This window comes from Trichomycterus rosablanca, chromosome 13 (genome assembly GCF_030014385.1).
Source record: "Trichomycterus rosablanca isolate fTriRos1 chromosome 13, fTriRos1.hap1, whole genome shotgun sequence".
Taxonomy (NCBI): domain Eukaryota; kingdom Metazoa; phylum Chordata; class Actinopteri; order Siluriformes; family Trichomycteridae; genus Trichomycterus; species Trichomycterus rosablanca.
The window spans coordinates 34,087,976-34,114,744 of record NC_086000.1 but is presented as its reverse complement, the minus strand read 5'-3'; the positions used below and the strand labels follow the sequence as shown (position 1 = coordinate 34,114,744).

Here is a 26,769-nt window from a genome sequence, read left to right as displayed (position 1 = left end):
GCTGCACCAAATCAAACATGAAGTCGAATGATCTGCTGAGGCGATTCATAACAATCATTCATTCACATTGTACCTAGGTGTGTGTTTAAGTGTGTGTGTGTTGTTCTGGTCAGGTCCAGTGGAGCCAGATCTATTCCAGGGCAACTCAGCAGTTTGAAGTAAAACGTATTATAATATTTACATAATATGACTCTAAAGGCTGCTTACTGATCTGACTCCAGGGGCAGTTGTAGCCTAGTGGTTAAGGTACTGGACTAGTAATCAGAAAGTCACTGGTTCAAAAACCCACCACTGCCAGGGTTCTGTTGTTGGGCCCTTGAGCATGGCCCTTAACCCTCAATTGCTCAGACTGTATACTGTCACTGTACTGTAAGTCGCTTTGGATAAATGCATCTGCTAAATGCTGAAAATATAAATGTTTTTGAGTCCCAATAAGCACTAATCATGTTGTAACCCAACTTTAGGTCCTTCAGACTAGCAGCAGGTTTTAAGATCAGTAATATTATGTAGGGGTTGAATAATTGTGACAGTGTTGTGGCAGTGTTAATAAAATATCCTGCTCCTCTAAAATACCACATCACTTATTTTCTTTTTCGATTGCATCTCTGTTGTGTGTACCTCCATTGCCAAATGCTTACATGTAGCTCTGGGGATACATACAACCCACTTTGAAAAAAAAATACATTTTCATTTTTACCATTTAGCAGACGCTTTTATCCAAAGCGACTTACACAATGAACTGAACACGATGAGCAATTGAGGGTTAAGGGCCTTGCTCAGGGACCCAACAGTGGCAACTTGGTGGTGGTGAGGCTTGAACCGTCAACCTTCTGTTTACTAGTCCAGTACCTTAACCACTGAGCTATCACTGGCCCAGCCAATAGTCTTTATATATCAACCAGGTTCAGATGCATGCATGCACAATACAAGGATGATTTCAGAAGTAATGAATGGATGAAAGGGCATAGTTAAGCCAAGTGTTCAAAATCCTGCCTCTCCATGTGTGAAGGGGCCATATGGAATGGCACTATTGGGACCTATCCTTCTTAGGGGGAGGCAGTAACGGTCTTTGATGTCCGTTTTTTCACTTAAACTGTGATGGAATAGGATTAGAGGTGGTGTTTCACAGCACTGCTCATTTTCACTGCTCAACACACTGTTTAGATCATTGCAAACCCCTCATTAGGGTAAAATGGGTGTGTTGGAGGAGAAATCACTAAAATGTGCAGGGCTGTGGAAAGCTGTTTAGATCAAACAAATTAAAGAAAAAAAATAAATACATATAAGAAACTTTAAGAACAGGTCAGAGTTCATCACATGGTCCGAACTGCGCATGGAAAATATATAGAGATGTACTGTATGTACCGTGAGTGCTGCGTTGCTCCTGGATCTGGCTTCAGTGATCTTCTGCTTTCTGTTGGGGAAAGTCTGCACTGACAGAAGAAACAGGGTGAAGAAAGCCACTGAGGGTAAAACTCCACTGCGAGTCCGCATATCTGCGCCACTTTATAGAAACTAAAAGCTCCGAAATGAAGAATGTGCGCTTTTCCAAAAGTCCTGCGCTTTCGCTCCACGAGCTGCGAATCAGTGCGCTGCGCTCCTGCAAAATCAATCCATCAGGGGAAATCTGGAGTTAAATCCGAGTGAGTACTGGTCGGGGAAGTGTGTCCGGAAACATTTTAGCACCTTATGGTCCTCCGTTACGAGCCACTGAACTCACGATGCCATTTGGGAAGTCCTCCTGTTCCCAGTAGCTCCATGCGTAAGAGCCGCGGCTTCACTGAAGTGCGTGTGCGCACGTTTACCTCTACATACAAGCCCAACTCGGCTCTCTCAGGGTTGCCAAGATGAGTGTAAATCCCCTATATAAACATGATTCAAACCAACTAGTGCTGTTAAAAATACTTTAATGATAGAATACAACAAAGTGTAACGTACTCAGAATACCAGGCGGTATGGTGGCGTTGTTTATTATTTATTAGGATTTTAACTTCATGTTTTACACTTTGGTTACATTTATAACAGAAACGGTAGTTACTCTTTACACAAGATTCATTAGTTCAAGTCATGGGCAATTTTGTATATCCAATTCACCTCACTTGCATGTTTTAGGCTTTTGGAAACCCACGCAGACACAGGGAGAACATGCAAACTCCTCACAAACAATGACTGGAGGCAAGGATCAAACCCAGACCTTAGGGATCTATGTTGTCAAGCAGCACCTACTCTTTTCTGCTGCAGCTGAATGATGTGATGCAATAAAATATATATATGGCCTAAAGTATATGGTCACCTGAACCTCCCACCCTACAAAGCTCCATCTAGGCATCGTTACACACTGGGTGGGCATTTTCAGTTGCGTAAGATTTAACACAATCTGGCATCCCTGTGTGCATGCCCTGTGTTCTGACCTCTCATTGGTCGGTTTGGAACACCCAGAAACGTCACCCTGGACGTGAGTGACGTCAGACGGGATGGATGTGTCCTGTATGGGGTCTTGTACACAAAAGCTTGCATGGGAAGCAATAGAGGAGTGTGACAGTTACTGAATTGTGTTGGATGGATGTGTGTGTGTGAGGGTGAGGCTGAAATAAAGACATGCAGATGTGGAGTGCAATACAATACCATTACAAAGTACATCTAATTGACTCTAATGTTCCTCATGGGAGCAAAAGTTCATAGAGCTTCGTTCCAAAAACTGGGTCAGTTCAAGCACATTACGGACTAGTGTTCAGATATCTGACTGTGAGCTTGTTGCACATCCAACTCCAAAACCGTGGTCATTAGCATGAAGTTTGGAGGATGTCCAGGTACTGATGATGGAATCACTGTTGTAATTTATCCACAAGATGTTCCATTGGATTGAGGCCACCGGAGTTCCTCCATATCAATGACCACACAAATGACAAGTGCCACAACTTATCAAACCGTGTCTTTACAGAGCCATGCTGGAACAAACGACGGCCTGTTGTCATGAAGTTGGAAACATAAAGCATATTTTATTTAATTGATTTTATATACCTGTTTGCAACGAGTGTGACTGAAGCAGCTGGACTTCATTCTGATCAGGGTCACGATTGGTCCAGATTAGAACCTAGTTTAGATCACAAGGCAAAAGAAAGAAAGTAGTTCTGGTACTGGTCTGATAATCAGAAGTTAGCTGATTCAAGCCCCACCGCTGCCAAGTTACCACAGTTTGACCCCTTGGCAAGGCTCTTAACCCTTAATTGCTTGTATTGTATTCAGTCCCAATTGTAAGTCCCTTGTAAGCAATTCATTAATAAGGATTGTGCATCCTTACACCTAGAAGCAATTAAGAGCATCTATTGGCCTATTTACCTGGAGAAAACCCAAATGGTCTTGGGGAACACATGCCAAACTCAAACCCAAGTCCTTAAGTCTACCACCAACATTACTGTGCAAGTGTGAACATCTGTACTTTATATGTACACACTATGTCTTTTGATTTGGTGGTAGTGCAGTGGTAGCTCTGTGGATAAGGGTCTGGACTAGTCATAATGTTGCTGGTTCAAGCCCCACCAATTTGCCACTGTTGGCCCCTGAGCAAGGCCATTTAACCATCAATCGCTTGAACTGTATTCAGTCCCTCTGACAGGCTTGCAATTATAAAATCATACAAACCCCATTTTCTGAAAAGTTGGGACGTTGCAATATAAAGAAGAATCTGTGATTTGTTAAAAAGAGAGAGGGGCTCAAATTGTAGTACTATTAATCTGTGTTAATCTGTGAAGGGCCCAAATAATAAAAAAAAGGGAAAAAGCAGAGACGTTGAAGAACATGCAAACACAAAGAACATGCAACATTTATTACACACAGTCTCTGTAAAAAACATTCAGTGGTTTGTTAATTCTCTTGAATCTTTAACAGTAGAAAGTAGAAAAAAGATTTCCAATGTTTCACCGCAGTAGTAGCTCAATTGTTAAAGTACTGGATGAGAAATCAGAAGGTTGGCAGTTCCAGTCCCATCACTGTCAAGCTGCCACAAGTCCTGGCTCACAATAAATGTTCCAATTTGTCCCAAAAGAGTTAGTAGGGTTAAAGTCAGGGCTCTTCACAATCCTCACACTGTGAACAAGGTGTTTAAGGTGTGGTCTTATCTGACCACAGCACGTTTTCACTGTCTTTCAGTCTATCAAAGATAACCGCAGGGCCAAAGAACTTAGAGGTGTTTCGGCATGGAATTGATGTACGGCTTTCTGTCTGTCTAACAGAGTTTCAGATTGCATTTCTTATTGCAGCGGCAGACCGTGTTTATTTTATTTATTAGAATTTTCACGTCATGTTTTACACACTTTGGTTACATTCATGACAGAAACGGTACTCATTACACAAGATTTATCAGTTCACACGTTTAATGTCAAATGCAGTCATTGACACTTTTGTATCTCCAATAAACCTGACTGCATGTCTTTGTACTGTGGGAGGAAACCGGAGCTCCCAGAGGAAACCCACACGTACACGGGGAGAACATGCAAAATCCACACAGAAAGGGCCCGGACTGTCCCACCTGGGGATCGAACCCAGGACCTTCTTGCTGTGAGGCGACAGTGCTACCCATTGCGCCACTGTGCTGCCTGGCAAAATGTGTGTTAATTGACAATGGTTTTTTGAAGTACTCTCGAGCCCATGTGGCTATATTCATCACATAGCATGATGGTTTCTCATCCAGTGCCATCTGAGAGCTCTAAGGTCAGACACATTCAACAGTGGTTTCTGGCGTTGCCCTACACAAACTAAGATATATACAGATTTCCTGAATCTTTTCACAATATTATGAACAGTAGTTGGTGAAAGATTATTTGCAGTCTTGCATTAAGAAATAATCATTTTGGCAAAAAGTGGTGAATCAAGACCCATCATCAGACCTGCCAGCACACAGACCAGAATAAAGTGACTGATAAAAATGATGACACGCCTCTGGTCCAGCAATGGACTGGCATCCTGTCCGGTGTTTGTTACGGTATTTTGACCAAAAAAGCATTTTGTGTAAATGTGAAGTGGATGAATGGGCTGGAACTAGATCAAACAAAAATTAAAAAATGAGCTGTTCCCTTCTTAAATATTACTTCAGCGATCATCTTACTGTTTCCTGCCAAGTTTCCTTCCAAACAAAGACGAAACAAATGTAAGAATTTTCTCTTTTTTATTCTGTAATGTGGAATATATTTAAATCATTTGACCATTAATTATATAACTTCTGTAGCTCTCTTGTTATACAAGTCGCCTTTCTGATTTACACGTCAAATAAAGAAAAAAAAAACACAGAAACATGAACATGTTTTTAACAAAATAAAATATAAACAAATAGTGAGAAAGTTCCGGAATGAAAAAACATCAGGCGAATCACAAAAGCCACCGTGTGTTTCACCACCTTCTATCCAAATCAAGACTCTTCGGCTTCAGCGACTGCATCATATACAAATTAAGATCGGATGAAAATCACCAGTAGTATTTGCACCGTGTCGGCGCACTGTGGACCTGCGTGCACGTTCAAGGACTTTTGGAGCTGCTGGAGAAAATCGTGCCAACAGAATGAATTAAAGAGGAGATTAATAATAAATAAATATGTACAAGCACACAGAGCGTAGGAGAAAGCACATAGGGGCAGCGCTACGACCATACGATCCACATTAAATTAAAAGTAAAAAAAAAATGAAAGGACAAATTAAAACAGGGTGATTAAAAATAAACAAACATAATCCTGAACTGAATAAAGAAAGAGAATTCTAAAATACAACCATCATACAGACAGATGAGTATTCAAAATAACTCATCACAGTACGACATCGAGGCCAGACGTCATTCATATTCACCAAGAGTCGGTGATTTGCAGTCACAGCAACATGATGAACAATGTTGGCGGGAAAAAAATGGCATCAAAGTGGAACAGTGGGAATCACCACTGGGAGCAAAGCACACGGGGACTTAAAGCTTCCCCACAGTGGAACATTTTTCACCCTCTTTGGTTCACATTAGTATTTATAAATAGTTTCTAATCGAGACGAGAAAGAAATTCACTGCTTTTAACGTAGTGCGACTTATAAAAGTCGTGTACATCACATATACACTATATGGTCAAAAGTATGTAGACACCTCTCGTATTAATTCAGGTTCAGGTGTTTCAGCCACACCCATGCTAACACGTGTAGAAAAAGAAATGACACAAATTAAAAGCATTTGTTTTGATTTATGTCAGTCAAGCCGCACAAAGCAAGGACCATTAAGATGTGGAGGAACTTCAGTGGCCTGCACAGAGCCCTGGCCTTAACTCCACTGAACAACTTCGGGATGAATTGGAATGTCAGTTGTGAGTCAGGCCAGCATCAGTGCCTGATTTTACCAATTTACTTGGGACTGTGGTAGCCTAGTTGGTAGATCGCTGGGCTGTCAATCAAAAGGTTGAGATTAGGAATCCTAGCTCTGCCATGCTGCTACTGTTGGACCCCCGAGCAAGGCCCTTAACCCTTCTCAGGGGCGCTGTACAATGGCTGACCCTGCGCTCTGACCTCAGCTTCCAAAGACAAGCTGGGATATGTGAAAAAAAGAATTTCATTGTACTGTACACATATTTATGACAAATAAAGGCGTTCTTCTTCTTCTTTAATAAGTGCAGGATGTTACATTCACAAAAAGCAGATGTTTAAATTAATGCCCATGGTTTTGGTAATGGATGCCCAACAAGCTCATGCTCAGGTGTCCACATACTTTTGACCATATAACGTTTGTATTTAGATCATTATTAAGAAAACTGTTTCTCAGAAATCCACATGGCTGCATCTGAAAGCATAAACTGCTTTACTTAAGCATTTTTACATGCATCGTGCATCATGAATGTGTCGGTGAATAGTGTGCAGTACGTCAGGATAGCAGAAATGCAGCTCATGTCACTGAAATGATCATAATTAATTTACAGCCGTTTCAGTAATATGGAGATTAAAACAGCTACATTAATTAATTGATTAATTCAAGTATTAGTTTAATCATCGTCAGTAACTGGGGCGGCACAGTAGGAAACAAAGGAATATGATGACCTGTATAGTAATACAATCTCAACACAACTGGACACTTTGGCTAGATTTTGGACTGATGAGAAAAGGGGCGGTGCTCTGTCCAGTACAGTTCCAGAGACTTGGACAACTGATGCAAGTTTCTTCCCCCCTGTACTGAGAATGTTTATGACACATTTTATATTGTGAACTTTGCTACAGTTCATTCATTGTCTGTTTTACCACTGATTTATCCTGGTCAGGGTCACTGTGGGTCTGATTAATTGTGTGAAAGTCACCCAGGTCATCAGTCAATCACAGGGTGCGCACACACACAGGGCAATTTCCAGTAGTTCCAATTGACTACTTGTACTTGTCTTGGACTTGTGGGAGAAAACCGGAGCACCTGGAGGAAGTCCACACGGACACAAGGAGAACATGCAAACTCCACAGAGGAAAGAATCAAACCCAGGTTCTTCATGCTGTGAGGTGACGGCGCTACCCACTGCGCCACCGTGCCCCCCTAACTTTGATATCATTACACCCTGAATTACACCCTGAGGACTGAATTGTGATGAGAGGCAAAGGAACGATGAATAATCCTTCAATTTCACCGATCTGTTTCATCGTTGATAAAAACATGAATAAATCAGGGTGAATGAACCCCTACAGATTTGGGTGGCGCCAAGAAGGGGTGTATATTCGCCTGACACACGTATGTGCAGCCCACCGATTCCTTCTTATCCACCCACACTTCGATGGATTTGCGCAGGAGATCGGCTTCGCGTTTGGAGAGCCACGCCCCGATTCCGCAAACAAATGATGAATAATCCTTCAATTTCACCGATCTGTTTCATCGTTGATGAAAACATGAATAAATCAGGGTGAATAAACCCCGGCAGACAGATGCGCACGTTTCTGGAAACAGTTTTCTGCAGAATCTGATTGATGTTGGCTCGCGCTGGTACAAACATCGTGTTCAAGTCAGAGATGTTCGCCAGAACGCGGCTATTTTTCTCACGCGAGACAAACTGAACTTTGTGACCGATATCTCGGAGGGGGGGGGGGGGGGGGGGTGTAACGTAAGACAAACGACAGCAGGGCACCGAATCTCTGACAATCCAACAAGTGCAGAAATGTAAACAGAAATGTAAAAAGCCAAGCTGTGCACGACTTACTCAACATAGCAAATAAACAACAAACCAAATTAGGAGAAAAGAACGAGAGCTGCTTTGCTGTATCAGAACCTCTGGGACTGATCATTTGTTCCCTGCCAGTCTGGTCCCACTTATTCGAAAAGATGTTTTGTACGTGCAAACAGCGGTTCGAGGGTTACGGTTACATATGGCTTTAGCGAGCGTATAAGCAGTCCAAAGCCTTTGTGTGGCTGGCAGCATGGAAGTTAAGCGTTTTTTTCTCCGCATATAAATGTCACGTTGAGTTACGGACAGATCTCGAGTCTCGTGTCGGAATGATTGATGAGAAGTAAAAAAAAAAAAAAAAAGAAAAAAAACAAGACAGAAAAGAGGATTTAACGTTTAAAGCAGAATAGATGGAGCTCTGTGCTAAAAACACGATAATATAGTAACATAAAAATAAAAAACAGAATGACATTAAGTGGTTCAGTGAATCTTCTCAGAGAGAGAGAGAGAGAGAGAGAGAGAGAGAGAGAGAGCTTAAGACTTTAGTGCAGGTTTAATTCGAACTGGAAAGCTTTCAGTCGTCACACTCCTCGTATGTGGTCTCGTCGAAGGGTCGGTCGTGGGAGGACAGGATTTTGTGGAAGGAGTATTTCACCTGCAGCAGGTCGCCCACCTCACTGATGGCGCTCAAAGCCTGCAAAGAAATAACACATATTACACACACGTTTACATACACCGACCAGGCAAAACATTATGACCAGTGACAAGTGAAGTGAATAACACTGATTATCTCTTCATCACAGCACCTGTTAGTGGGGGGGATATATTAGGCAGCAAGTGAACATTTTATCCTCAAAGTTGATGTTAGAAGCAGGAAAAATGGACGAGCGTGAGGATTTGAGTTTGACGAGGGCCAAATTGTGATGGCTAGACGACTGGATCAGAGCATCTCCAAAACTGCAGCTCTTGTGGGGTGTGTCCCGGTCTGCAGTGGTCAGTATCTATTAAAAGTGGTCCAAGGAAGGAACAGTGGTAAACCGGCGACAGGGTCATGGGCGGCCAAGGCTCACTGATGCACGTGGGGAGCGAAGGCTGACCTGTGTGGTCCGATTCAACAGACGAGCTACTGTAGCTCAAACTGCTGAAGAAGGTAATGCTGGTTAACGCCATTTGATGAGTCTGGAGTGAAGGAACTTCCGTGGCTGATGCTGGTCCAAAGGCCTGAATTACATTTGACTTTTTTTTTTTTAAATATCCTTTTATGCAACTTTGCATATTTTAACAAAATTGTATTGCATTGTCTGGTTTAAAAAAGAAAAGAAAAGAAAAACAGTGTGGTGCCCAGGTGGCGCAGCGGGGTATTCCGCTAGCACACCAGCGCAGAAATTCCAAACTCCTCGGTTTGAAACTCGGCGTTGCCACCGGTCGGCTGGGCACCATCTAGCGGGCATAATTGGCAGTGCCTTCAGCAGACACGTTTCTGCTAGAGCAGGATGACTGGACTATGTGGGTAGGGTCTTCAAACGCTGTGTAAGGACCCTGATTAGACCCTGTGCAGAATGCATGGGTGAAAAAGGGTTCCGCTAAGGGCTGCACGCAGGTCGGAGGAGGCGTGAGCAGCAGTATACCCTCCTCGACTGCAATCGGGGATCCGCCAGCAGCGGAAGACAAATTGACTATGCTAATTTAGGAGAAAAAAATGGGAGAAAATGCATAAATAAATAGAAAAAAACCCCAGTGTTAAGTCAGCCTTAACCCTTTAATGGTCTCACCAAGAAAATAATGTCTAAAAATGATTTCCTTGCATTTCTTAGTTTCCTGGGACTATACAAACAACACAATTCAAATTTTTTTTACTAGTGCACACTATTTTTTAATGAGCCTCTAACAAACAGTTGAGACGATCACAAAAATGATGCAACTTTCATGGATTATTTTACTGCTGCCAGTTTTAAGTTGACATATTGGTTAGAAAGGCTGTTTTCTTAAAACCATCTACCGATATTTTTGCGTTTAACACACGTCAACCAAGGAGTAGATACGGCCCAAACAAGATTATTTAAATACAGCTTATTTTTACACAAGTATTTAGACTCAAAGTAAGCTAAACCAAGTGGTTGAGCAGACCATTAAAGGGTTGATGTAGTAGTTATGCTGACCCTGGGGCTGCCCTGGTCATTTGGAGGAAGAAAACATTGACATTTTATATGAGGCAGCTAATATTCTGCATTTCCACAATAAATTGTGTAAATAATAACATTTTGGGATTTTAATTTAGCATGACTTTAAATGAGTGTTTTTGACGGCACCCTGGCAAAGCCCAGTCGAGAAAGAACATCTTAATACATCAAGCTTTAAGCACATGCTTTAAGTCATGCCGGAACAGGAAAGCGTCGTTCCCAAAGCAAGAGCTGGAAGCATCACTGGTTCTGCAAGGTTCCTATTGTCATTGGTTTTATTAGCCTCGTAGGTCCGAATTCAAATAATAAAGTATTAAATGTTGGACACCAGACAATTAAATCAGCGGAATCAGAAAAGCAGGTTATTAAACACTGTTCTGGGATTTTGCTGCGTTCTTCTAAGGAACTGTTTTGAAAAACCTGATGACAAGCAATATATTATTCAGAATGAAACAAAACCGTTCCAGGCGGCTTTAATGTCATGATTATTTTTGCGATAAATAATTACATTTGGCCGCTCAGGAGGCGCAGCAGTAAAAACACGCCAGCACACCAGAGCTGACATTTCAAACTCTGGTTCAAAACTCAGCTCTGTCATCCGGCTGGGCTGGGCGACTATATATATAAGGATTGGCTTGTTGTTCATACAGGGTAGGGAGCCGGATAGGGACCTCATAACTAAACGAATTAAGACCTCTGCTGGCTGATTGATGGCGTCTGAACAGAGTCAAGGAATAATGCGATCATGGTGTGGCTCTCCGTACACAAAGCTGATCCGCATATGAACTCGCCTCATGCAGGTGAAAAGATGCAGTAGGCTATTGTGCACGTGTCGGAAGAAAATCGGGAGAAAAAGGGAAATGCAGAAAAAAACTAATAAATAAAAATAATAATAATTGCATTTGGTAATACAGTAGACCCTTGACTTATGAATGTAATTGGTTCCGAAGGGCTGTTCTTAAGTCAAAATGTTTGTTAGTTAAACCTATTTTTCCCATAAGAAATATTGTAAACAGAATTAATGCGTGCCAGACCTCCCAATCCCCCCCCTTACCCTAACCTCTCTAATGTCTTGAAAGGTCTTTTTTGTTATAAATACAACTATATTTTCCCTTAATCTTAAATGATAGAATAGACATTCCTGTAATAAACAATAATAAACAATAATACACAGTAGTACTGTACATAAAAACACATCGCAAATCAGTACAGTACGTGTGCTGTACCATACACCATAATACATTTCCTTTTTTTTTAAATAAAATGTATCTACCAGAAACAACAATAACTCTCATATTTCTCTATTATTTCCTTCTTTATTTCAATAGTGTTGTATTTTGTAGATGTAATTGCACGAAAGAAAGAATACTTTACTCAGTGATTTCCTTCTTCTCTCTCACTAACTGTCCCCTCTGTCTGATACACAGTGACAGCTACTGGCAGGAGTAATTATACAACACATCAAATGTAATATTTTTGTTTATTTTCTCACCACTGCGCTTCCTCTGCACATTCTTTGAGGCCATTTTAATATAGAATTTTACAAAATATAAAGAAAACACCGAGAAAAAAACACCGTCCTCTGTCCGAATGTTCACTCACTGTATATATATATATAGAGAGAGACGGTCGGAGTTAACTTGTTTGTGACGTCACGTGCTTCGCAAATTTCGGTTCGTAATCCGAAATTTGTTCGTACGTTAAGTTGAAAAAGATCGTTCATAACCCAAAATGTTCGTATGGTAAACGGTTCGTAACCCAAGGGTCTACTGTATTGTTTAAATTGTGAGGAAGGTAATTAAGTACTAGCTGCTTTGTAGCCCCGTTGCTCTCCGTTTATACAGAGGTCAGGTGACAACAGCACATGGCTCATCTCTAACGGGAGGAAGCTTACAGATGAGAGGCGTTTGTCTAAAGAACGAGCACCAAGCTGCAAAAAGTCTCACCAGAAAAAAGGCAGAGAAGTGGCGAACTCTTAAACACCAAGAGGCAATCAAGCACATGAAAGGTGTGGCGCGACATCACAGAGCCCGGCCGCAGCCGAACCTGATGTCATCTCGAAAACCTTGTAGCGTCCTCCATTCTGCCGAGGACGAATCGCACGATAAACACCTCGCAGAGACGCTCAGGAGAACACGGGCGCGATAAGCGGTCACATCAAAGCTCGGCGTGTTTTCTCAAGGCCGAGGGGGTGGGGGGGGATTCTTCAGCGTGCTTAAAATCGAGGGTCCTTGGGGAGGTAGATTAAGATGCTCTTTGATCTCCTGCCAGAGCAGCCCCCCGTGGCAGGCCCTTCTTATGTAAACCCCTCGACTGAGGCCTGCCAGAGAGAACTGACACTGTCAATTAATTTATGGTGGGGGACACTTTGAAGACGCAGCCTCACATTCCTCTATCAGTGAGAGCGTTCAAACGAACAGGGTGTATCGGGTTAGAGACAACAAAGATCTTCAGCACGGCTTGGTTTACTGCGCTGTATGGTCGAAAGTATGTGGACAAACATCTTCTTGGAGAGTTTTTGTATCTGATCAATTCGGAGTTTAAGCCACGCCCACTGCTAACAACTAAATAAATTTAATGATATAAAATAAATGATGTGCTTCTGACTCTCAGGCTACTATTTACTATTTACTGGCTAACAGGAGTCCATAAAGCACCAGATTCTGCTAAATAAATAAATAACATAATAATTTATCCTATTTGATTATTTTATTAGGATTTTCATTTTTACACACTTTGGTTACATTCATGACATAAGTTTAATGTCAAACACAGTCACGGACAATTTTGTATCTCCAGTTCACCTCACTTGCACTTCTTTGTAATGTGGGAGGAAACCGGAGCTCCCGGAGGAAACCCACACAGACACGAGGAGAACATGCAAACTCCACACAGAAAGGACCCGGACCGCTCCGCCTCGGAATCAAACCCAACCTTCTTGCTGATAGTGCTACCCACCGAGCCACCCAAATAACGTAAGAAATATTACGGAATTAAAAAAATAGGCTGCAGTTTGTACACTAGAATAAAATGGATCACTGGGCGCACTGCAAGAACACCCTGAACAGAACGCCAATCCATCGCAGGACCATCACCCACCTCCTCAGACACAACCAATCATGTCTGTAGTAGTCACCTGACTTGCTGATAGCACCGCTGTGGACTCGAACCTTGGATCCCAGTGGTAGAGGGCTAGTGTAATTTACCGTTGCACCACCCACACCCTTACAAAGTTTATTATTTATATTTTCTTACACTGGGGCACAATGTTGGTTGCTTGTACCATGCAGACCTGCCAACGTTTAAAATCTTTTTAAGGGCTCTCTTGAATCCACAGCCTTTTATATGGTGGTTGCTATAGTTATACAGCAAAAAATATGTAGACATCTCTAGTAGTTATGGTTTTCACAGCTTCAGGGTTCCGATCCTGCCTCTGGTGACTCTTGTGTTACTCTCTGATGAGTTTGGCATGTTTTTCCTGGGTTTTAACCCACCTGCTCTAAAATTCCTCTAGCAAGTGTACGTGACCACCACAGCCCTGATCAGTTTAAAGTGGCTGAAGATGAATGAATGTATTTTAAGTACTGCAGTGAGCAAAAATACACTTTCTATTTTACAACACTTGCATATTGTTACTACCCAACCCTGAGTGTGTGACTGAAGGCGAGCATGTGTGTGATGGCCCCCCCCCCCCCCTTTCTCTAAAGCATCTCCTCCTACCCCTTGCATCCACCTTGCACTGACCAATGAGAGCCCCCTCAGACATGCATGCACTCACATTTAAGCAGCAATGAGGTACCATGATGACCTTCCCTTCTCAGGCAAAGCTAATTGTGCCTGTTGGACACCTGGCCAGGCTGATAGCACAACTGAGACTGGACATCGATAGATCACCGCAGTGCCCAACTTTATTTTACAGCAAAATGACCATAATACTGGAGCTCCAGTCCAAACTAATGAAGTGATCCTTTTAACATCTTGTCTCAACTGAGCTAGGAAGGTCATTGTGTGAAATATTGACTTTCTAAATTGCTGTATTAAACATGTATGAAAGTGGCATGAGTGCTAAAGCTCATATGAAACTATGCTGGATGGAAGCTGTTGCCTTACCGTATCCAGCATTTCTTTGGTGTGAGCAGCAGATACGCAGAAGCGAGCTCTGGACTCGATGATGGGCGTGGCGGGAAATCCTACAACCACCACGCCTATGTTTCTCTTCAGCATCTCCCGGCCAAACGCCCTGCACACAACACACTCCATATTAGCCCAAATAGTTTAATTCAGATAGAATAGGAAGCCTTTATTTGTCATATATACATATACAGGTGTACTGTACAGCGAAATTCTTTATTTACATATCCTAGCTTGTTTGAAAGCTGGGGTCGGAGCGCAGGGTCAGCCGTTGTATGGTGCCTCAGGAGCCGAGAGGGTTAAGGGCCTTGCTCAAGGGCCCAACAGGCAAAGCCCGGATTCAAACTCTCAACCTTTTTGATTGATAGCAAAAAGCTCTACCCCAACTGTGTTTGTTTGGACGATGGTGGCTCTGCTAAGGTTCAAACTTGCTACTCTGAACACTCTGCAATGTGTGCTAGTTGTAGCCTAGTGGTTAAGGTACTGGACTAGTAATCAGAAGGTTGCTGGTTTAAGCCCCTTAACCCTCAATTGCTGATTGAATACAGTAACTGCTAGTGTGTCATCTTTTCATTTACATCAACTATCAGGGTCACGGTGGGTCTTGAATCAACCCTGAATAGCCAATCATAGCTGTGTAGGTGCCCAACTGGCTGACAGCACTCCTGAGATTCGAACCCAGATTTCAATAATGGTGTGCTAGCATTATGGACTGCTTTGCCACCTTAGAACCTTCTGATCAGCAATATCACTAAGTAATTCCACAACAGTGTGGCTAATTTACAGCTATGATTCAGACTTACCCAATCTTGGCTGGCAAGTAGAGCATCAAGGGAACCACAGGTGAATCATTGTTGCCATAGATGATGAAGCCCATCTCCCTCAGCCTCCTCCGAAAATAGTTTGTGTTCTCCGCCAGCCGCTGGATGCGCTCCCTGCCTGCAATACACAAGCGTGAAGACATTTAAAAAACACTGCAGGCTTTCCCTTGGCGTTAATCCGATTTTTCCACGGCGCTTTCATGCGATCGGACAATTAAAGTTACCAATCCTCAGTAACGCATTACTGCAGCCATCTGAGCTATAAACTCTATCAATGCACTGGAGCGAGGGCAAAGCATGAAAGGGAATATTTTATACCTGCTGATTTTATGAGCCTTTTCAGAATTTCCCCTGTGATGTCATCCACCCCGCACGGCCTTCGCAAGCTAAGTGCGGCGTAGTTACACCTCACGTTTCAAGTTATACTGCGTTTAAACTTTGTTTAATTCGTCGGTCTGGTGCCAGAGATGCTAATCAGCTGGCTAAACAAAACCTGGCTTTGGAAGTAAAACAACAGCTCACAAACCAGCATCAAACTCCGTGATGAGATCCCGAAGCCCGAGGAGAAATATGGCGTAAACAAACAAGCTTTCGAAAATCAGCAGCTCATTCCGGGCAGATGAATGCGAAGGGTGGCGTGCTATCAAGAGAAAACCAGCTCTGTGATGCATCAAAGAGGAATCTGTAAGACGTTTAGGATCCGTTCGGATGTGACGGCACTTCAGAAAAGCTCTGACATGTCAAACTTTCCATGCATGCTAAGGAATGGCACGGAGGAATTTCCTTTTCCTGCTTAGGTTCCACCATGTGTCGCTACCCTGTATTGTGGATATGACTAAGTGAAAGTGGTCAACCGAGAGAATGGTGAATAGACAGGAAAGCACGATAAGCAGTAATCATCATGCTTGTCATTATTACACAGCCAATTGAGAAAAGTTTTATTGCAATGGATTGCTTTATAGTTTTCCAGGAGCAGAAGTTTTTTACAGGTGAAGTGAATTACACTGATTATCTCTTCATCACAGCACCTGTTAGTGGGGGGGATATATTAGGAAGCAAGTGAACATTTTATCCTCAAAGTTGATGTTAGAAGCAGGAAAAATGGACCAGCGTGAGGATTTGAGCGAGTCTGATGAGGGCCAAATTGTGACAACTAGACAACTGGGTCAGAGCATCTTCAAAACTGCAGCTCTTGTGGGGTGTGTCCCGGTCTGCAGTGGTCAGTATCTATCAAAAGTGGTCCAAGGAAGGAACAGTGGTAAACCGGCGACAGGGTCATGGGCGGCCAAGGCTCACTGATGCGCGTGTGGTCTGATCGAACAGACGAGCTACTGTAGCTCAAACTGCTGAAGAAGTTAAAGCTGGTTCTGATAGAAAGTTGTCAGAATACACAGAGCATCACAGTTTGTTGTGTATGGGGCAGCAAAAGGGGACCAACACAATATTAGGAAGGTGGTCATAATGTTATGCCTCATCTGTATATACTGTAAATTTCTTTTACCAGAATACTATCTACTGCATTAGTGAGAAATCCAAAAAGTCTAATCACCATTAAAATATGACTAATGTGTGAGAAAAATGGACCTAAAGAACCAACGAAACCAAAAAAACAAACACAAAAAACTCTCTACAGACAGTGACCAGGGTGGCAATTAAACTCTGGTCTACAGAACCCATCCTGCAGTGTGGCACTAACTTTTTTCACCTCCATGCCACCCTGTCAACTGAAAAACCCATCGTCTGGTAAACCACAGGCCCAAGCAGTAGTCGATGGACCAGTGGGAGCACTGTTGTACGGGACAGGGTGTGGATGGATGGTCGGATTGTATCTGATAAGCACTTTAGAAAAGAAGACCTGACTGACTGTGAAATCTGAGTTCTTAATGTCTCCTCTGATGTAAACCGCGCACTGACAGTTGAAGCACCTCTGTGAGTCATGGCCGGGTCACCTGCTTTGTGCTAATGAAACCGAGTCCGACCCACGTGTAACATTAAACACTTCACTTCAGCAGGAGAGCGCCGTAACCCGTGGCGCTCTCTGATGACCTTTTTTCCACGCTGGCGGGATCAGATTAACGTTGAACCCGTTTTGAAACGTTGCGTGATCGGTTGCGGACACGCGGCGTAAAAATAAAATTTTACAAGCAGATCTTCAGGCTGTAAGACAGTATGTACCTTATAAAATCAAACCCTTTAGCAAACCGAATGGAGGTCTCGCCAGAATAAGGCGCTATTGGCACTGCAGTGAAATGTGAGGACCAGTCACAGTGGATCAGCAGCAATAAATAAAGACTAACGATAATAAAATATTCTCAGCAATGCTATTATCAATTTACTATGATGTCAGTATCATCAGTTTTTCATTGGACACACGTTTTTTTTAGTCCACCCAGAATCCAACTCAAGTCTGAAGAAGTGAAACCTCTTGACTCGCCCAAGCCAGAATCTTTTTGAGCCCGTTTTTAACTCTTTAAATGCACCTTGAGTCAATATACCAGCTAGAACACAGAGCCAGTTAAATATGTTAAGGTTTAGTGACAGCAGAAATTAGGTTCCTCTATCTGGTGGCTGGTTTTACTCTCTGTGACATGATTTCCTCTATTTATGAGAACACTGAAGTAGAACCGCTACTCTATCTCAGCACGTCTGCGAGATATCTCACAATGGATGTCAGCTCATCATCTAAAACTTAATCCCAGTAAGACCGAGCTGTAACTTATTCCTGCAGATCAATCGCCAACCCAGGACATTCAACAAAAAAACCCACCTTTGGTTCTAACAGGGTTTCAACAGATTTGTGTTCTTGGACTGTTGTCTACTTAAACTAGAGTAAGGTAATGTTCACTATGGAAGCACTTCTGTAAGTCGCTCTGGATAAGTGCGTCTGCTAAATGCCAAAAATGTAAATGTAAAATGTAAATGTACTCTTAAAAATCAAGACAAGCCAGTAAAAGTCAATTAAACATCTCACAATGATGTCCTCTGGCCTTCTCCAGCTGGGGTGGCTTTAGGCATGTCAGATATTATGCAGTCGATATTCCCACATTTGGGGAATTCACAGGGGTCAGCACTACCGGGGAGCAATGGCTGAGCCTCGCCCTAAATGAACCACCTTCTTGATCACTTCTTGGCTGGTAATTTAAGAAATGTAAGGTAAACTCCACTAAATTCACTGCGATGCGGTTTTTATGTCACATGACGTGTACGAGGCTCTTTTATGGGAATTTGTGCACCTTGGTAAATTAGAGTTTGAAGGCAGCAGATGTGATTGACAATGTTAAAAGCACCAGTGGTGAACCCGGGATTAACGGAAGCATGAGACATAGGTGTGAGCAGCTGGAATGCCATTACCAGCGTGGAGTGTCCGGTTCTTATGAGAGCTCTTAATAAACTTCGTCCCTCACGCCCGAAGAGCTGCTACGCAAACTTCTCCTGACAGGGCTGCAGGCAAAGGAGCATCTGAAAGCAATAAGGCTCGAGCAGAACTCCATGTGCTGGACTTCTAGCCTTTGAATGGATGAGTAAGTCCTCCAGGAGGTGGGGGTTGGGGGGCGTTGGGGTGGAGAAGGGCTCTCCAAAGTAAATCTTTCTGGGGTACCCTTTCAACAGCTAGTTTCACAATGCACACCCCCCAGTAACTCCTTCCAGACAAGAGGTTGGAGGTTTTGAAGCAAAGGGAAGGGCAGAGAGAGAGAGAGAGAGAAAGAGAGAGAGAGAGAGAGAGAGAGAGAGAGAGAAAGAGAGAGAGAGTGAAAGAGCTTCCAGATGTGGGGGGCCGCTTCCCTTCACCTTTTTTTTTGAAAAGCCAGTTCCTTTGCACTTCCTTTTCATCTGAAGGGGAGCAATAAGTACAAACAACCATGTGGAGTTCAGGGTCTCAACAGAACTAGCCCCAGTGTGTCGTTTAGTGTGCACAACTCAGCGACCCGTTTTCTCCAGTTGACCGTCAGTGACCCTTTTTCCAAAATGTCTGCAGTTATATGTAGCATTTAAAAATTAGTAAGAGCCAATAAGATCGTCAAAATAAATAGAGTGGTACCTTAAAACTCAACATCAGTTCAAAAGACATTGAGTTTCAAGGTATTTCTTTCCCATAAGGATGTTTGGGAAACCTGTTAATGTGTTCCATGGTTCTGTGGAACTGCATATATTTTAGACAAATGTAAAACACAAATATACACTGATCAGCCATAACATTAAAACCACCTCCTTGTTTCTACACTCACTGTCCATTTTATCAGCTCCACTTACCATATAGAAGCACTTTGTAGTTCTACAATTACTGACTGTAGTCCATCTTTTTCTCTACATACCTTTTTAACCTGCTTTCACCCTGTTCTTCAATGGTCAGGACCCAGACAGAGCAGGTATTATTTAGGTGGTGGATCACTCAGCACTGCAGTGACACTGACATGGTGGTGGTGTGTTAGTGTGTGTTGTGCTGGTATGAGTGGATAAGACAGAGCAGCGCTGCTGGAGATTTTAAATACCGTGTCCACTCACTGTCCACTCTATTAGACGCTCCTACCTAGTCGGTCCACCTTGTAGATGTAAAGTCAGAGACGATCGCTCATCTATTGCTGCTGTTTGAGTCGGTCATCTTCTAGACCTTCATCAGTGGTCACAGGACGCTGCCCACAGGGTGCTGTTGGCTGGATATTTTTGGTTGGTGGACTATTCTCAGTCCAGCAGTGACAGTGGGGTGTTTAAAAACTCTATCAGCATTGTTGTGTCTGACCCACTCATACCAGCACAACACACACTGACACACCACCACCATGTCAGTGTCACTGCAGTGCTGAGAATGATCCACCACCCAAATAATACCTGCTCTGTGGTGGTCCTGACCATTGAAGAACAACATGAAAGGGGGCTAACAAAGCATGTAGAGAAACAGATAGACTACAGTCAGTAATTGTAGAACTACAAAGTGCTTCTATATGGTAAGTGGAGCTCATAAAATGGACAGTGAGTGTAGAAACAAGGAGGTGGTTTTAATGTTATGGCTGATCGTTGTAATATAAAAAACACTGAAATACAATTAAAAACAGTAAAAAATAAATATATATACAATAAAACCTGCTCTTTATCTTTATTTCTTTATTGTTTCCTTATGCTTCTTAATCATGGAGATGCTTGATCTTGGAATCCCGAATTCCGTTCAGTATCTGCGCTTTCACATGAGAAGTGACAAAATCGCTTTTGCACTGCTGTGCCGTTATTTCCTATTGAGTGTGGCGGCACACAAACCTTAACGTGACATTGTATTAAAACAATGAGTGAGGATTTTTTTTTAAAGCGAACTCGTTTAAGGGAAATGTTGAGCTTAAGGGTAGAAATGTATCCATGAAGAGCATCAAGTTTCAAAGAATTTGAGTTTAGGGGACGTTGAGTTACAAGGTACCACTGTACACACAAAAAAACATCCCAATAACTATAAATTTAACTCAAAAAAGAGCCAAATTACTTAGCAAAGTGTAAATACTACGCGTAAGGCCCTACCTGTCTAAGGTGACGGTTTTCATTCGTGTAGCGCTCAAGTGCCTCACGTTTACTGATTGATTTATGAGGCGTCTTAGCAATCCTATGGCAATTCAGTTAGTAATTGCCTAGTCAAAAAGTCCAAGAGGTGGAAGTGTAAAGCAGCTAAAAACACGACTCGGGTAACTGAGTTTGGAAAACTCCCAACCAATTCTGTGGACACATGCTGTGAGTATTCGAGACGGGGCCTTGCACCGTCGCTGGATGTTCTAGGTTTACATTCAACCGTTAAGGTCGGCTGTGCTGTATATTGTAGTCTCCATTTATTATATCATTCAATTTATGAGTGTAATTTATTGGAACTTTTCTTTCAAATCTGTGATCGTCTCGTGAATTTAGTAGGGCCCTAACTATGCGGATTGAGACGCAGTCCTCCAGCTCAGCGACAGCAGCAGCGCCTCTCAGTCGTGCAGCAGGACACAGCAGGTCTGTAATATTACAGCCTGATATTTCATGCAGTACTTCTGCCTGAACTCTGGTTTCAATCACTTAACAGCCTTCATGGTGCAAACCAGATCATGAGCTGTGTTAAACAGAAGGTCTATTCTGCTCTCACTGTCTCACAATCCAGTCTTTCACTTCTACCAACGTCCACCTAAAAAACCTCTTAACTCACCCATGCCAGAATCTTTTGATCAGATATTAAACCCATTGTGAAATTTGTAAATACAGCTTGAGTTTATATACCAACAAGAACACCAAGCCAGTTGAATATTTTAAGATCTATCTATCTGTGGTAGGATTTCCACCATTCATGAGAACATCAAAATAGAACCTCTACTCTTAAAAATCAAGACAATCCAGTGAAAGTCCATTAAACATCTCATAATGATGCCTCATAGTCTTCTCCAGCTGGAGGAGCTTCAGGCATGTCCTATTGAATGGAGATCAGGGGCAGATCCAAAGCCTGCCAGAAAGACTCTGTGTGCTTTTATACCTGCACTTTTTAGTCCAACTCAGGTTCGTTTTTACCCTTGGCACGCACAAGCCAGTTATATAAGTTAAGCAGCAGAAATGAGGTTCCTCCACCTGGTGGCTGCTTTTACTCTCCATGATAAGATTTTTATGGGGCGGCACGGTGGCTAAGTGGGTAGTAAGGTTCTGGGTTCGATCCCCAGGTGGAGCCGTCTGGGTCCTTTCTGTGTGGAGTTTGCATGTTCTCCGCATTTCTGCATGGGTTTCCTCCGGATGCTCCGGTTTCCTCCCACAGTCCAAAGACATGCAAGTGAGGTGAATTGGAGACACTAAACTGTCAATGACTGTGATTGATATAACCTTGAGAAGTGATGAATCTTGTGTAATGAGTAACTACCGTTCCTGTCATGAATGTAACCAAGGTGTAAAAAACAGGACGTTAAATCCTAATAAATAAATAATAAATAATAAGATTTATACTACTTGAGAAACCATCAAAGTAGAACCTCTGCTCCTAAAAATCAAGACAATCCAGTGAAAGACAATTAAACATCTCACAGTAACCCATGGTCTTCTCCAGCTGGAGCTACCAGATGGAGACCATGAGCAGACCCAAAGCCTGCCAGAAAGACTCTGGGTGCCTTTATATCTGCACTTTTTAGTCCAACTCAGGTTCATTTTCACCCTTGGTGTGCCCAAGCCAGTTAGATAAGTTAAGCAGCAGAAATGAGGTTCCTCCACCTGGTGGCTTGTTGAGACTACTTGAGAAACCATCAAAGTAGAACCTCTGCTCTTAAAAATCAAGACAATCCAGGAGGCTAATTAAACATCTCACAATAACCCACGGTCCCTTCTCAAGCGTGAGCTACTTCAGGCATTTCCTACTGGATGAAGAACATCAGGAGATCCAAAGCCTTCCAGAGAGATTGTAATTAATCTTACATTCATTCAGTAAATTTGTTTTCCATTTTCTCCCAGTCTATCATTTCCGATTCCAGATTATCACTCCACACTGTCGATTGCAGTGTTCTCGCCTCTGTACTGGCCAAGAAGCAGAGTAGACTATCACACGCCCCATCCGACTCGCAACTCAGTCACCAGCCACTTCTGATCACCTGCCAGTGCTGGGTTCCACGCAGAGCTTTTGGCCTGTCCCTCGGTTGGTACTCACCACAACTTGTTTCTGAGACACTTAAACCCAGTCTTCTGGCCATAATGATCTGGACCTTATCAAAGTCACTCAGGTGTTGCCAATGTAAATTTTTTGGGAGGAGGGGAGGGCCCTAACATTTTGGCTCATCAGTGAATGCAGAAAGCACGAAACTTCAGAGAGAAAACCCAAATGAGTGGGTTAAAATCCAAGTATATGTTCGAAAACCTAGTGATCTCTCTACATAGACAGCATTTTACATCATCCTACACTCGCTCCAGAGAAGGAGGCTGTTCGAAATCCTAGATGCCTTAACATGTTCACTAGTAAGGTATCTTACAATTTCAACTGTATTTTGACTCAAGAACGAGGGAGCATCCAATGCTGCCTTAGCGGTGAGGGCAATCCCAGCATTCAGTGCGGCACTTTTCTTACAGAAAAATAAAAACCATGGCGAATGGTACGGAGAAACAAACGGAGTCATTTTTAAACGTAAATCAATTATTATTGAGTTTTAATTTGTATAAACTTGCACAAGTGTTTCTATTTGCAAACTCGGGCTTGTCAGCGAATCTAACTGTTTTTTAACCATGGAGGGAGATGTTAGTTGACATGTTGGCGCGTTGTGCTGCCCCATCCCATTGGTTTGAAGGGCATGAGGCTAACTGTGTTAGCTTAGTTAGCAAAAACTGATGTTATCGCTGTGCTGTAGCGTGTTTGAATAACCTCTTATAAGTCGATGACTCATTAGAATCCTCTCTACTGAGGCAGCTGCCTATGTAGGCAGTAAGACAGCAAGGCAGCTCACCAGGTTTTCAAACACACCCCAAGTGTCTTTTACACTCAGGCCATTTTATGATCACTTGTGTAAACTTGTCAGATAATCTGGCAAAAATCTGGTAATAATCACATTATTTTAGCACACAGAAATGCCCCCAAAACCACCGTCCTCAAAACGTGCATTACAATGAATATATGACTGTATAAATATCACATTACCCAGCACTACTGAGCAGATGTGATGTGAGTGTGTGGATAGTGAGTCTACAGTGAAGTATTTTACAGCCCAACAGCTCATTCACAGCTCATCACACACGAGATTAACGAGCAGGACAGGACATCAGATATGTTTCTAAACACAGCACACGAAATCCAAACCTGTCCTAGTTTACGATTACTCACAAGACCGCCCACCAAGAGTTCGACTTATCGACCGAAGCTCAGCGACCGCTTCATAAAGTTCAGCCCTGTTACACTTACTGTATTATTGACAGTCTGATGTGTTATTCATGTTTATCAGGCCGATTTACATGTACTGCCTGTACCAGTGCGGTCTCAGTGGTGTGTTCAGCATTTATCGCTTTGACTTTGTGTTTACAGCTTGGTGCTGCGCTCAAGGTTCAATCTAATTGACTCGGATTGACCTTAGACCCAGTTTGCTGTTGACCTTTTCAAAGCGCCGCCAACGAGACAAGTTGTTTATATGACGTAGCCAGAAGTAAAGCACAGACGTGTTGTACTCAATGACATGCTGACGCTGCAGAGATTCACTCATTCACTCACTGTCTTAACCGCTTATCCAATTACGGTCGCGGGGCAGGTTGGGGGGGGGGGGGGGGGGATGCTGGAGCCTATCCCAGCTTTTAATGGGCGCAAGGCACACAGTAACAACCTGGACTGGACGCCAGTCCATCGCAGGGCAGACACACACACACACAATTCAGTGTCCCCAATTAACCTGACTGCATGTTTTTGGACTGTGAGAGGAAACCGGGGGTCCCGGAGGAAACCCACGCAGACGGGGAGAACATGCAAACTCCACACAGAAAGGACCCGGACCGCCCCGCCTGGGGATCAAAGCCAGGACCTTGTTACTGTGAGGCGACAGTGCTACCCACTGAGCCACCGTGCCACCGCTGCAGAGATGACTTATTTTACAAGAAAATACGTTTCATACTGAGGTGGTACAGCGTGAACTCCCGAGTTCAAACCTCAGCTCTGCTACCGGTCAACTGGGCGCCCTCTAGTGGGCACAATTGGCAGTGCCTGCAGCAGACAAAATTGGCCACCAGTCTGCTGGGTGGGAAAGACAGGGCCAATAAGTGGGTGGGGTCTTCAAATGCTGTGCAAGGACCCTGGTTAGCAGCCCGAGGCACCTGTACAGAAGTGGAAGAGCAAGATCAGTGTTTGTTTGTTTGTTTATTAGGATTTTAAAGTCATGTTTTACACAGTCATGGACAATTTGGTATCTCCAGTTCACCTCACTTGCATGTTTTTGGACTGTGGGAGGAAACCGGAGCACCCGGAGGAAACCCACGCGGACACGGGAAGAACATGCAAACTCCACACAGAAAGGACCCGGACCGCCCCACCTGGGGATCGAACCCAGAACCTTCTTGCTGTGAGGCGACAGTGATACCCGCCCTCAAGATCAGTGTGCAGCGCTCTACCTAGGCAAGAATGCAGGTTAGGAGTTGGGAATTGGAAATGACTAAATTGGGGGGAAAAAAGTTGGAAAAATACAAAAAAAAAAAACTCTGCTTATCTTTATTAACCACACAAATGTCAGGAGGACCTTTATACTGACGTTATACAACTTAAATAAGCTGTTATTTAACAATAAAAAACACAAAGTCTTGTAAATACAAAGCTTAGTGTGTTTTATGTTTTGATGTGATGCTATATGATTGTCAATAACTGTTAACCAGTAACAAAGATCAAAATAAAGATCACTATGCAACAGGCAAATTTTGCGTTCCTTATTAATATTTTATCATTCGATCACCCAATAATCTTTACAGTTGAAATACTGAACGCATGGACGACTGCTTCATTAGGTGTCTGTGAGCTCTGCTTTCCCACGCTCAATGCAATTACACCAACGTGAAGCTACATTACTCCCAGTCCTTTATCTTTCATCTCTGGAATGCAGGAAAACACCCTCGAACACCTACGACGTGTTGATGAACTCACTACGCAAGCAGGTCGACACCTTCAGTCAGTCACAGATGAACGTGTGACGTGGTCAGGTCCGCCTGAGCACACAGCGGGGCAATTAGCCAGACAATGAGTTTAGATACGCTCGCCGCCCTAAACCACCCAAATACCGTGATGCACTGCAGATCGCAAATCATTTCAGCTGCTTGTTTTAAAGCAGGCAGTGCTTTTCCACACACACACACACACACACACACACACACACACACACACACACACACACACACACACACACACACACACAGGCTGTTCTATCCAGAGGTTTGTACTTCTCTGGAACGTTGTGTTGGTTCTGATGTGTCAGAATGTTAGATTTATAGTCATGAAGTCCCAGCAATGCACAAATGTACATCACACACCACAACAACAGTAGCAGCAGTGTATTGCTGCTGAATGCTTTTACTAAGTTACTAAGTACACTCACCACCTTTTATTGTCATTATAATAAAACGAAATTTAAAAAAGATAAAAGAAAAAGCACAGCGGTACCCTGAAACTCAACATCAATTGGTTCTGGGAGTGGGGTTAAGTTTAAAGACGTTGAGTTTTAAGGTATTTTTTCCCCATAAGGATCTATAGGAAACCTGTTAATGTGTTCCATGGTCCTGTGAAACTGCATATATTTTAGGCTAATGTAAAATAACGGGGTTGTTTTTGACACATAACACAAATATAATATGAAAAACACTGTAATCAAATAAAAATCAATAAAAAATAAAAATACAACAAAACCTCTACTTTAGCTTTACTTCTTTATTGTTTCCTTATGCTTCTTAATCGTATTACGTTCAGTACCAGCGCATTCACATGAGAAGCAGCACAATCGCTTTTGCACTGCTGTGCCATTATTTCATATGTAGTGTGCCGGTGCACAAAGCTTAACGT

The 26,769-nt window shown here is 42.9% G+C and overlaps 2 protein-coding genes across 2 annotated transcripts in view; both read right to left on the bottom strand.

The window, feature by feature from the left end:
- Positions 1-1,494, bottom strand: part of ism2a (isthmin 2a) — a 51,147-nt gene extending 49,653 nt beyond the window's left edge. Inside the window, exon 1 of the mRNA XM_063007743.1 lies at positions 1,366-1,494. Within this exon, the coding sequence (XP_062863813.1) occupies positions 1,366-1,494 (129 nt within the window). The remainder of the gene's footprint in view (positions 1-1,365) is intronic.
- Positions 1,495-8,683: 7,189 nt separating this feature from the next.
- sptlc2a (serine palmitoyltransferase, long chain base subunit 2a) overlaps positions 8,684-26,769 on the bottom strand; it is a 60,007-nt gene continuing 41,921 nt past the window's right edge. The window contains exons 10-12 of the mRNA XM_063007538.1: positions 15,264-15,399; positions 14,440-14,569; positions 8,684-8,843 (exon numbers count right to left, since the gene is read on the bottom strand). Of these exons, the coding sequence (XP_062863608.1) occupies positions 8,724-8,843; positions 14,440-14,569; positions 15,264-15,399 (386 nt within the window). The 3' untranslated portion in view covers positions 8,684-8,723. The remainder of the gene's footprint in view (positions 8,844-14,439; positions 14,570-15,263; positions 15,400-26,769) is intronic.